We start from the raw sequence: 12,528 nt of genomic DNA on the forward strand, positions 1-12,528 counted from the left end.
CCAAAGGCGCCTTCCTTGGTGACAGCATGACAGTGCCTGTCCAGGCCGAAGTCACTTCAGCAGGGATCCAAAAACTATCCTTGTACTTTGTTAACGTGTTCACGTTGAGAATTGAAGAATACTGCCCTTGCTTCAGAGCAGCCGAGCTCTGGGGCATCCCAGGCTGTGGTTTAAATGCAGAAGGAAACCGCAGTGTGAGAACCACACAGGCCATGAGACCTGTGGGCCCGAGACCTGAGTTTTCCCACTTGTCCTACATTTTTCTTGTCACTTTTGAGGACAAAAACCTTACTTCTGTTGTTTTGTTCGCCTAAATTCATGGTATCTTTTTATTGTTACATATGTGTAACACACACACATACACACACACACACACACACACAGGACTCTGGTGAGGGGCAGGGGAAAAGAGGCAATAGCCTATGCTGTTTGGGGAGTCTCTTGGATAACCCTGACCAACCCAGCCTGTGCTAGGCTTTTTGTTACACAGTCTATGGTTCTTGGTGGGAGCATTGTCAGCTCAGATGGGAAGTTTTATTTAATCTATTTGTGTATATTTATACACTGACTTACATGTATCATAGGTATTTTTAGGTAACTAGTTAATAGTATGACTCCTTATGACTTTTTCATATATCCTTACTGTTATTTTAAAGATGCTTTTAATGGACTATCTATACAAAGTATGTCACCTACCAAATAAGATTTCCAGTAATTTAATCATTGCACATATATACATGTGCCCATTCTGTACTATCAATATTTATTAATAGCTATCAAGGGAATAAAATCAATCTTTACAAAGGCACTGGAAATAATTATTAAACTATGCTAGAGGACTATCCAGAGAGAAGAAAAAATATATATCTAACAAGAGCAGCCGACAGCCAACTCAGCCTTATTATACAACATGTAATTCAAACTGGGGTCTCTCCTTCTAACTCCCAAAACAAACACAGAGCCACAGTTACAGAGCCTTCACTTACTTAGCCAGAAGCAGCAGGAACCTCAGTGGCGACAGAAGGCAGAAAAATCTACATGGGAAGCAAAGGCTCAGCGCTGCTTTCTCTGGGGGCTGGATGATGGATATATTTTCAACTTCTAATATCAAGTTTTCTATAATGGGTTATATTATTCTTATAAAGAGAGAACAAACCAGTCAAAATTACACATATATTAATTTACTGCTTTATTTTAAACACTCTATTTGACAAGAACCAAGTGCTTCTGGAAGGCCTTCTCTTCCTCTCCTAAGGAGAGCTGACCTCCATTTCCTGGAGAAGAGAGACGCAGGACTCCACAGTTTGGGGGTGTGGGGCACACTTTGCTCAGATTTGAGGATATGATGCTGCAGGGGGTTCCATAACCTTCCTGACAGCTAGACACAGGACCACCCACAAGGTCTTCACTGCGTCACAGCCAATGTTCTCTCCAGGGGTAGAAATGGCTCCCCCATCATCAAGGGCATCAAGGAAAACGGTGTTTTAACAAAGGAACAGGTGGGTATAATGTTAGTGTAAGCCAAGACAACATGGAGGAGGCGACAGGATGCAAGTACCCATGATTTCCAGAAGCATCCACAGTGTACCTTTCCTTCATATTTGTGTGCTCTCTGTTCCCAAGAGATGAGGAGCATAAACAGACATTCTAAACACACAGCAATTTCCCTGGCCGGGAAAGTGATCAATCGCTCACACATGGACTCTTGGCTTATATGCCTCTTTGAGAGTATTCGCGTTTTGTGAGAAACAGGTATGAAGTGTGATTTTGATTTATTTGGAAAGCAATGGAAGCACTTAATGAAAACTCAACATCTTCTTTAAAAATCATCCCGCCATCTGAGTAAACAAGTAACGGTTCATGTAGGGCAGGGTTCAAGCCCTGCTGTGCCGTCCAAATCCCTCACTGCACACTGAAGACCACAAACACTGTGAGGGAAAATCGCCACTCTGAATTTAAGTCCCATTTGAAAAGTGCCAGCACATCCCTTGCTGACTTCCCCCAACTTGGAGAGTTTCATTAGTGACTGTGCATGGTTTTGAAGTTATTGCCGACACTAGAATCTCACAGAGAAAAATCTCCCAAGGGTTTAACTGGAAACATTGCACAACCCGAGTGTCAAGGGAGCTACCAAGCCACAGCCAGTCCTCTGTCACCTGCAAACTGCCCTGTTGACTCTGGCTTCTCCTAGTGAACCATCGCAGACTAAAGGCCCAAGCTGTGCTGTCAATTAATGGGTGGGAACCAGCTGAAGACTCATTTCGCCAGCTGAGGGAAAGCTGGGCGCTCTGGACACATCACCTTGTACCAGAAGATTCCTGATGGGGAGCAGCCAAGTGACAGGGACAGATGTCAAATGGACTAGGAAGGTGAGATCTTGGGGGAAGCTCTGGCTAATCCTAGTAAACTGTGAGCGGTTTCACACACCTGCTCTTGGGTCCCAGAGAAGGGAAGCAGCATGAGACACACAAGTCAGCCACGTGGATGGTGGACCTGAGCTGTGTGGCCAGAGGCATGGTGCTGAGCTCAGCCCCAACTCTGGACAAATTAGCAATGAGTCTCTCAATGTGCCAAGGTTCTCCCTTTAGGAACCTCCTCCAACCTCGTCCTGAGTCTGGACATGTCAGTGGGCGGAGGACGTCACTGGCGGTTAGGCTGAACCCAAGGCACACAGGATGAGGACGCTTTGCTTCTGGAGGAATGTGGGCTCGTCACTTGATCATCTGCGTCTCCTCATCTGCATCATAGAACTCCTCCTCCTCCTCACTCTCGCTCCCCAGGGTGCTGGCCTTGTCCAGGGGCTGAAATGGCAAAGGAGATCTTGTCGAGGCAGTGAAACGATGTCACGACAGGCCTAAATGAGAATTACCACCCAGATACTCACATGACAGTTTTGTTGTTGTTTTGAGACAGGGTCTCACATAGATCAAGCTACCCTTCAATTTGCTATATAACTGCCTCTACCTCCCAAGTGCTGCGTTTACAGGGGTGTACCAGCACTCCCAGTTTTAGGTGGTTCTGGGGACCAGACCTCAGAGCACCTCATGCATTTAACACAAAAACTCTGCCAACTGAATTATACCAACAAATATAGCCCCAACAAATGTATCTTCATGACATCTGCTTCCCTAAGGAACTGTCCATAGAGCGTTCTCAGAAAGCTAATGAGTCCATTACCAGCTCTATTTTGCTATAAATCATCTGCTGTTCAATTCATCTTTGTTTTCCATTCTATTTTCAGTCTGAACTTTATGTTCTGTTTTGTTTTAAAAAAAAAAAAACTCTCTTTGCCCAAGTGGAAGACCCGGATGATTACAAGTGTCTCTATACCTGTGGAGGATCCAGGGTCTGTAGAGACAAGGCTTCCTCCCCTAACCTCCGGTACGAGTACATTTGAAGGTCAGAAAATGTCTCCAGCAAGGGGCTGTTCAGAGTCTCTGGCAATAGCAGGCTCAGGATGCCTGAGGTCAGGCCGGTGGTTCCAAACACGATGAAGGGCAGGGACCACTGCAGGTCCTTCTGTGGGTACAGGGAGTGGATGAAAACAAACAAACCTCTCAGTTCCTTAGCAGGTGATATCGGCAGTCCTGTGACCAAGAACTGCTGGTTTTTTTTTTTTTTTTTTTATTGTCTATTCAGCACCTTCCCACTAGACTACACCATACACCATGGTTCTGGTTTTTTGCACTCTAAGACAGTTATCCTGGGAAGTCATAGAATGCTTCCTCATACATGCAGAGATGTATCCAAGTGAGTCAAGGATGCATGAGAATATGGACTAGATGTCTTGGACCAACCATCTCAGGCAAGGCACAGTCATGGCCATCTGTGAGCTTGGGAGGCCTACACAGGCTGAGTTCACAGGAACTCTGGAGTGCAGCTTCTGCTATGAGGAGAAGTCTGTTCTGTGGTGAGCTCCATGTTCTCTTCAAGGAGGGAGACCCTGGACTATTTGCTGATAAACTTGAAAGTTGTCAAATGTATCATAACATTACCACTGACAGGCCTAAGATTAAAGGAGTAGAAACTGAAAGAAAAAGTCCTATGATCCAGAGTTTTAAACTATTTGAGTGGGATATGGTTCTACCAGCAATTGCTTCAGAGATTCCAAGGGTATTCTTAGTATAAGTCAATGTTTTCTTTCAATGCACAGGCTCCCAGCCACAATGGGTTGGCTCTACCTTTTAGGTTATTTCTTCTCAAGATCTTCTAGGAAAGCCCTCAAAGGTGGTGTCAAAACTACAGTATAAGTAATATCTTAATGCTATTTTATTATATAATAACATATTGTGACATGTTTTAAAAATATTTTGGGATTTTTAATTATGCGAATGGGGGTATGCACACGGATGTGCTGGTGCCCATGGCAGTGTCGGATCCCCCGAGGTTCTTGGTTGGGAGCTGCCTGACATGGAGGCAGGGGTCAAGCCAGGGTTCTCTACAACAGCAGGCATGCTCTACACCAATGAGCCATTTCTCCAGTCTCGGTCATAAACGTTTTAGGATTCAGACTCTTGGTTAGTGTAAATGGGGAAGTGCCCTGCACCCTTAGCTACTGATGTAGCAGGAAAGACTCATCTGCAGCTCCAAGGACACTCAATAGCAAAGGGACATTGTGACCCTCAGAAGACAGAAAAGCACGATGCAGCTGTAGTGTTCTTGGTCACCACGTGTCTGACTCCTTCCTGAGACAGCTCAAGGTCCCGTGATAGATCTCATGACTGTCTATCAGTTAAGACATTCATTGTCCCAGGGATAAGGCTGGCTGGTATTTTAGAAACAGCCTTTATCACGAAAGCTGGGTTCTCTAATGGCTCCTCAGGCTCCACAAGCAGGGCTTGGGTTATCCGGAGGCCCCTTCCCAGCTCCACGGCTCACGTCTGTCCTCTACCTAGCAAAATCAAGAAGAGAGCTGCATGGGCCCAGGGCTTTCACAGAGCTTGAGCATTTAAGGCTGCAAGGATTTGAAAATGGCTACTTGTTTCTCCTGACCCCAAAATGCCAAAGAAGACAGGGGCATGCATGCTGCTGGGTGTGCTTCTCCGGTTTTCTCTGCAGTGGTGAGCGCACATGCAACCTGCTTCTAAAGCACCGTGGAGCTGATGACAATGCCTCCCTCTTACAGCTGCTGTGACAGCTACATGCAGCAATATATGCAAAGGGCCAGGATAGAACCAGCACGCCACAGAAGACCATAAAAACTAATTAACTGACTTCGGAATGTCTGTGGACAGGGCCTGCTGATATCATCAGACTCCATAGAGTCCAGATGAATGGAAAGCCAGGCCCGCCAGGGGAAAACGCCCAGTCCATCCACCTGACAGGACACTGGGCTCCTCACAGAAAAGGCACAGGATTCCCGTTTGTGCAGCTGATCTTGGTTGAGCCTGCTCATTACCTCTTTCTACACAAAAGCACACATGAGTTCCAAAGCAGAGACCAGGAAGAACAGAACCAGGAGGTACAAACCAACCAGTGAGGGTATGAAGGGGGCAAGGATCCCGCCCACTCGGGAGAACATGGAGCACGCTCCAAGGCCAACGTTCCTGGAAGGCGTAAGAAAGAACAAATTAACTAATTACATACAAAGCTTTAAGTTTCAGGGGGACAGTTTAAATATCCTGGGTTGGAAGAATACAATAAGCTCAAAATGGTAAATAATTCCTAAGTAGAAGGTACCCTGCTGCCTGCTAGACCTTTCTGTGAGACCAGAGTTCTGGATCACCACCATATCCGAAGTCACTGGACACATGAGGCTTCTCAGTCCTTGAAATGTGACTCATGAGGATAAGGAAATGAACTTTTATTTAAAAAACAAGTCTTGTTGGGGTGACCCTGGCTGGTCTTGAACTGTGGCAAGCCTCTTGTCTCTGCCCCCACCTCCTGGAATTCAAGATATGAGCCACCATACCCAGCAGAAACCGATTTATTTTTTTAAAGATTTATATTTATTTTTATTGCCTTGATCACAGTGTCTCTTCACAGTGATAGAACAGTGACTAAGATAATAGGTGATTAAACGCTCTCGTGACTGACACATGCCCATGCAAAGTAGGGAAGGCCATCTCTGCCCACAGCAGCACAGTCAGCAGAGCCCCATACCTGATGACAGTGGGGTACAGCTCAGAGGTGTAGATGTAAACAATGTTGAAGGCAGCACTGATGGTCAGCTTCCCCAGCAAGGACAAGGAGCGGCTGTTGACCACCGCAAACACACCTGTGTCTGAGGAGGACAGACAACACTGGTGAAGACCCCAGCAGGACAGGTCCTTCAGGTGACACATTCCACTGCCAAGGAGCAAGAAGCACTCACCTTCATCTCCACACACACACCACCCTCAGGTTCTGTCACACACACACACACACACACACACACACACACACACGCACACACACACACACACACACACACACACAGCACTCACACACTCAGTGCTTTCTCAATGTCTTGGCTATCTCTGTGGTTTGACACACTGACTGTCATTCAGGAGCATGTGACCCTCACTCATTCACAAGAAGCCCTGAACACGTCTGTGCTGACAGGCAGTATGCATGCTTGCCCCAGGTCTCTCTACCCCCTGACCTCTGTATCCGTAGTTCTTATATCTGGTATTTGTGTTTGCTAGCTTTCCTTCATTGCAATAAATGGCCGGGGTAATCAGCTTAAGAGAGAAGGTTTACTTGGGCTCAAGATCCCAGGGGTTTCTCCATGGCTGGTTAGCCTTGTGGGTTTCTCCATGGCTGGTTAGCCTTGTGCTTTAACCCTGAAGGGAGGTCAAAGTGTATGATAGGCCAACCTGTTCACCTCACGGTGGCCAGGACAGGGAGGCCAGGGTCCTAAGGGTCCCTTCCAGGGTGTGTTTCTCACTGACCTCACTTCCTCCCATCAGTCCTCACATCCTGAACAGTACCTATGCTTGGAGCCCAAATTGTGAGCATATGGGTTTTTGTGAGATATTCAAAATCTAAAACACAGAAGTATTCCACTGAGTTAAGGAATAACCTCATTAAATTTTTGAGAGAAGATATGACAGTGCTCTGTAGAGAACAAAAGATGAAAGAAATTTGGAAAAACTTCTAATCTTTTTTCTCCTCGATTTCTTGTTTGGGTTATTAAGCGGTAATTAGATTTGAATTTCTTATTTTATTTACATAAAATGCAAAAATATTCCAGTTTTGCTTCCTTACTAAAATAGTATGGATTATCCTGATTCTTTCCTTTATTAACTGGCATTCTATAGTTGTTGCCTGTCAAATATACCGAATGTCTCCCCTTCAAAACCCCACACACCTCTGCCTTAAAAAAACAGCAGTCTTCTCCTTGTGAGCAGAAGGCAATTCTCACGCTCTCCGCTCTCCGAGCCTCCTCCTGTCACTGCCGAATACCCACTGCACTTCCCTACCTCCCAGCACTCCGCCGCCCGCCGCTGCCTCCTCTCCCCACGGCCACACTCGTGAAGACCAGCAGCACTGTCCTAATTCTCTCTTCTCGCTTGACGTTTCTGACAAACAGAAGACCTCTCCTTCCTTGGGACTATGTGGTTGGCATGAGCCCCTGTTCCTGTCCTGTCCCGTCCCGTCTCACTGAGATGGCCACCCCTCCTGTGCCTGCCACTGCCTCTACTTTCCAGTCCATCGACCGCATGCCTCAGGCACTCTCTTGTCCTTACTCACTTTCCTACTGTTCGCCAAAAAACGTATTTCACCTTCTTATTTCATGCTGAGCTTGGCGTCTTATGTATACCGCTGGACTCCCAGGGTTCCCTGTAGACTAGGGCACATGGTTGATTACCAAGTGTCTGTTGAGCTAAAAGGCACTGGGACTCCAACTTGCATGAACGTGGTGGGAAGAGTCTGTGTTCATGCTGCCTTAGCCGCCAGCAAGGAGGGCATATCACACATCTAAAACTCCTGCTGAACTGTGGGCCTGAGCTCCATCTACCTTAACATGGTATTATCAGGCCACAACCATCTTAACCACGTGGGCTGCCTTCAATGCTGCCGAGGTATCTGGGGATGATTTTGCTAGGGTAAGCAGTACATATTTAAGCTACAAGGTCTTTCTAGAAGACAAGCTATGCCTCCCAGCAGTTGGCTCCAAGGTGTGTATGTTTCTAGGGTTCTGAGATCACTAGATCTCACTTCTGGTAACAATTTAGTGAGATTATTCATTTCTCCATATAAACCAATAATGAGGACACATGAGCCTCATCACTATTTTCTAGAAAACTGAGTCAGGAAAAGGTACTGAGTAGCACTGACGAAAACAAAAATGTGTAATTGTTTGTGTAAACTGAAGTTCCCAGAAAACAAACAAGCAAGATGCCCGTGCTGAAGCCTCTCCAGGTTGTGAACAACAGGTTTGAACTTGGTAATTATGGAGAGTTAGAACGGTACAGTTGAAGTCCAATTACCAGCCTTTCTTTAGTGCGCTTACCAGTCACTCATTCCCCACCCCTATGTTTGATCTAATATCTCTGGACTATAAAGAAAAGTCTCTGAAATGTATTTTAGTAGACCAATGTCTTCTACCAACTCCAAGGACAAGAATGTCACCAGAGAGCTTCTGAAACCTGTAACAGAATTGTCGTTGTTTTAATCACTTTGCTGTAACCCATTTGCCTGTGGTCCCCCAAAAATGCAAATAGTAGATGCAGTTGTTACTTCTTTTACTCTGTGACTAGTAAAAGCCTATGTGACTGCTTCCTTAATGGAACATGTTATCCTGGGTTCCCTGAATCGATATAGGTTCATATACTGTAGTCATTTTTATATTTGGCTCAAGAATAAAATCTCTCTTATTCCTCCTGAGGTGTGTTGATTTTTGACTGCAAATGGCTTTTGGAAGGATGGATTTCCCTCACGCCCAGCCCCATGCACAGTGGCATCTTTCAAAACCACATGGAGGCACCCTACCTCTTTCCTAACAGGACTGAAGATTGCCATCTGGAAATTTAAATTCACATGGAGGACACAGAGACTGCCGTCTAACCCCCACAGGGTCCAAAGCTGCACAAGGACTCCCGTGGGAGGTGGAAGACACCTCCGGCCAGAGCTCATGGGGAGGCTGGCGCTGGCCCCAGGCCAAAGCCACCCCACCTGCAGCCTGAACCTCCTCCCCTGCGCTCCTGCCAACACACCTGCGGTCACCTCTTGGGGGGAATCCACCTCTCCCCCAAGACAGTTTATGTCAACAGCAGACAGCTTTCTTTGTGAAGAGTCCTGCTTGTGCAGCTGCTGGGCTGCTGGCTTTGTTCCAGAAGGCTCTGCAGCCACTGAGCTGGTCCCTGCCTTCTTGTCCTACATTACCAGTCATTTCCAATGAATGGTCAAAGTGTTGTTTTGGGAAAAAGCAAGTGACTTAAAGGGAAAATTAAAATGAGGTTATGTTTGTTTTTAAAGTAGATTTGCATAACACTTGTATCTTTCCATGTACTGAACTCCACGAGGTCATAACTTATCTCCAACGATGCAACTTTAAAGGACTGCATGTTCAGGACTTTCAGAAGCCCTTTTGCGGCCATCAGCATAAATGTCTCTTTTGTCCATTTATTATTGAGTTGTAAGATCCATTTCTATTTTTGATTCAATCTTTCATCATTTATATATTTTACAGATCTTTTCTTCTAGTCTGTGCCTTACTTTTTTTTTGTTGAGGGTGTTTTGTCTTAAGAGACTCAGGTTCTCTCGGTTGCCCAGGTTGGCCCTGAACTCCTGGCTCAAACAGTAGTCTGTTGGTTCCAAATAAAAACGTCAGCTCCGTCATTCTCTTCTTCCAGTGGATGATCATAAGCAAGTTTTGCTGTGTTGTGAGACAGCCATGGTTATGGGTAGGCCAGGCTGTCCATGAACTTGCTGTGTATCTAAAGTTGACCTTGAACTCCCAGTGGTCTCTCCTCCTCCTCCTGAGTACTGGATTACAGGTGTGCACCAATACACCCAGCTCTCTACAAGCAGATGTTTGGCTGTTCATGTTTATAAACAGTAAGATAGCTCTATGTCCTGTAGTATAGATAACACAACAGGCAGACACAGCTCCTTTGCTTTGCCTCTATGTCCTGTAGTATAGATAACACAACAGGCAGACCCAGCTCCTTTGCTTTACCTTTGCCTTTTCTTTTCCTGGTTCTGAACACTGAACCCAGGGTCTCAGGAACGTACTTTGCTACAGTCACACACCAAGCCCATTTGTCTTTTATTACATTTATTTATTTGGTGTGTGTGTGTGTGTGTGTGTGTGTGTGTGTGTGTGTGTGTGTGTACATGTGCCTGGGCATGTGTGGAGGTTGGAGGACAACTTTTGGGAGTAGGTTCTCTTGTTCTACAATGTGGGTCATGGGGACTGAACTTGGAGTTACCAGGCTCTATAGCAACCTGCTGAGTCATCTTGCTAGCTCCAATTTGTTTCTTTAAAAACACAACACAACACAGCACAACAAAAAAACGAAAAACAGAACAAAGCCTAATGCTGTCACCACAGTCTCAGCTTTTCTAGAACTCCACCTGAATGAACTAATACTTTGTGGACTTTCATGTCTGACTTCTTTCACTCAGCGTGACGAGAGGCTCTCAAGCTGTGTGAGTCACAGGTCACATGTCATTGTTGAGTAAGATCCTGTGTGGGTGGATAACAGTTGCTTATCTGGTCATCAGCTGGTGGCATGGGCTCCTTCCAGCTTGGGTCCAGTGTCGTCAAATCCTGAGGACTTGCAGCAGAGCCTTGGTTTCCCGTGCCCCACTTTAAGTGGGTGTCTGTGGCACTGTCTAGGGCAGCTGGAGCTTTGACATCCGCAGCCCTCACTGTGATCAGCTATGTTCTCCAGTTTTGGCTGTCCGGATGTGTGTGTATTGGTATCTCAGCACAGATTTGTCATTTTCCTAATGTCTGGTGGGTTTAAACATCTCTTTCCATGCTCATTTGCCATTCTAACAACTTTAGGGAGAATTATCTGCTTAAATATTTTTGTTGTTGTTGTTGTTGTTGTTGTTATTATTATTATTATTATCATCGAGTTTTAAGATTCCTTTCCTTATTTTGGATTTGATCCTTAATTATGCATTTTTTTTACAAGTATTTTCTCTTGGCCTGTGCCCTACTTTTCATCTCCTTAAGGATGCTTTTCCTTTGTTTGAAGAGACCTGTCTCCCTTAATTGGCCCTGAGCTCCTCAGCCTCTAAATAGCTACTACTGCAGGCACACATCATTACACCTGGCAACAGAAACTTTTTGTTATCATTTGTTCATTTTGTTTGTTTGTGACATGATTGCATGTACTCCAGGGCTAACCCTGAATTTACTATATAGCTGAAGATGACCTTGAACTTCTGATCCTCCTGCCTCCACCTCCCGAGTGCTGGGATTACAGGTGTGCGCCACCACACTTGGTTTTTCTGTGGTGTTGGGTGCTGGGGGATTAAAGCCAGGGTTTTGTGTGTGCTAGGCAAGCACTCCATCAACTGAGTCACAACCTGGCCCAATACAGTCTCTTGTTTCGTTTGTTTGTTTTTGAGACAGGGTCTCACCATGTAACACTGGATGTCCTGGGACTCGCTTTGTAGACCAGGCTGGCCTAAAACTCAGAGATCTGCCTGCCTCTGCCTCCCAAGTGCCAGAATTAAAACCTTGTGATAACATCATTGGTAAGAATCTTTTATAAAGCCAAAGTCTGTGTTTTGATCAAGTAGGTTATACTTTTCCCTTTTAGTGCTTCTTGTGTATTAGTTAATAAATCTTTGACTGGCTGGTAAGGTGGCTCAGTGGTTAAGGGTACTGGTTGCTATTCCAGAGGACCCAGGTTCTATTTCCAGCACCTCATGGTAGCTCCCAATGCTACCATGGAATTACAATGTCTGTAATTGCTGGTCTCCTCGGGCACCAGGCATGCACATGGTACACAGCCAAACATGCAGATAAAACATCCACACACGTAACATAAGTAAATGGATTCATTTTTAAAAGGACTAAGAGTATCTTTTTCAAAAGAAGGAAAAGAAATTTTGACTAACCCAGTCACTACTCTGCTCTCCTGTCTACTCTTTGAGAAGTTGGGTAGTTTCAGACTAAATAGTTATAATTATAGTTTTCCTTAGTTACAATACAAGGTAAATTAGATGTAAAACTTTAGACTCACAAAGGTAGGATAGATGATTGGACATTTTCTTTAATTTTGCCAAATATAAATAGATTAGATATCATAACTCTAATTCTTACTTGATAACTGTTTTGTTATATATAATTTTATTATGTTAAAGTTAAAATCTTTCTTTTTGATTAGACAGAAAAGGGGAAGTGTTGTGGGATGGTCTTTCTATACGCTGTGACTATGTGTTGCTAATTGGTTAATAAAGCTGTTTTGGATAAGAACCTGGTGAGAAATCCAAACAAAGATACTGGGAGAAGAAAGGTGGAGTCAGGGCAGACGCTGTGAGCTGCCAGGGGAGCAAGATGTAACGGAATACAGGTAAAGCCACATGACATGTGGTGATGCACAGATTAGTAGAAATGGGTTAATTTAAGATGTAAGAGCT

At 45.0% G+C, this 12,528-nt stretch overlaps 1 protein-coding gene across 3 annotated transcripts in view; it reads right to left on the reverse strand.

The window, feature by feature from the left end:
• Nucleotides 1–1,165: 1,165 nt before the first annotated feature.
• The window catches only part of Slc22a15 (solute carrier family 22 member 15), a 59,005-nt gene continuing 47,642 nt past the window's right edge, over nt 1,166–12,528 (reverse strand). The window contains exons 9-12 of one of the 3 annotated variants that reach the window (XM_028877303.2): nt 6,103–6,223; nt 5,474–5,546; nt 3,331–3,519; nt 1,166–2,801 (exon numbers count right to left, since the gene is read on the reverse strand). In XM_028877303.2, the coding sequence (XP_028733136.1) occupies nt 2,712–2,801; nt 3,331–3,519; nt 5,474–5,546; nt 6,103–6,223 (473 nt within the window). In that variant the 3' untranslated portion in view covers nt 1,166–2,711. Of the gene's footprint in view, nt 2,802–3,330; nt 3,520–5,398; nt 5,547–6,102; nt 6,224–12,528 lie in introns of those variants that run through there. The other 2 variants (XR_003735375.2, XM_037206943.1) reach the window with 2 other exon arrangements.

This window comes from Peromyscus leucopus, chromosome 6 (genome assembly GCF_004664715.2).
Source record: "Peromyscus leucopus breed LL Stock chromosome 6, UCI_PerLeu_2.1, whole genome shotgun sequence".
Classification (NCBI taxonomy): domain Eukaryota; kingdom Metazoa; phylum Chordata; class Mammalia; order Rodentia; family Cricetidae; genus Peromyscus; species Peromyscus leucopus.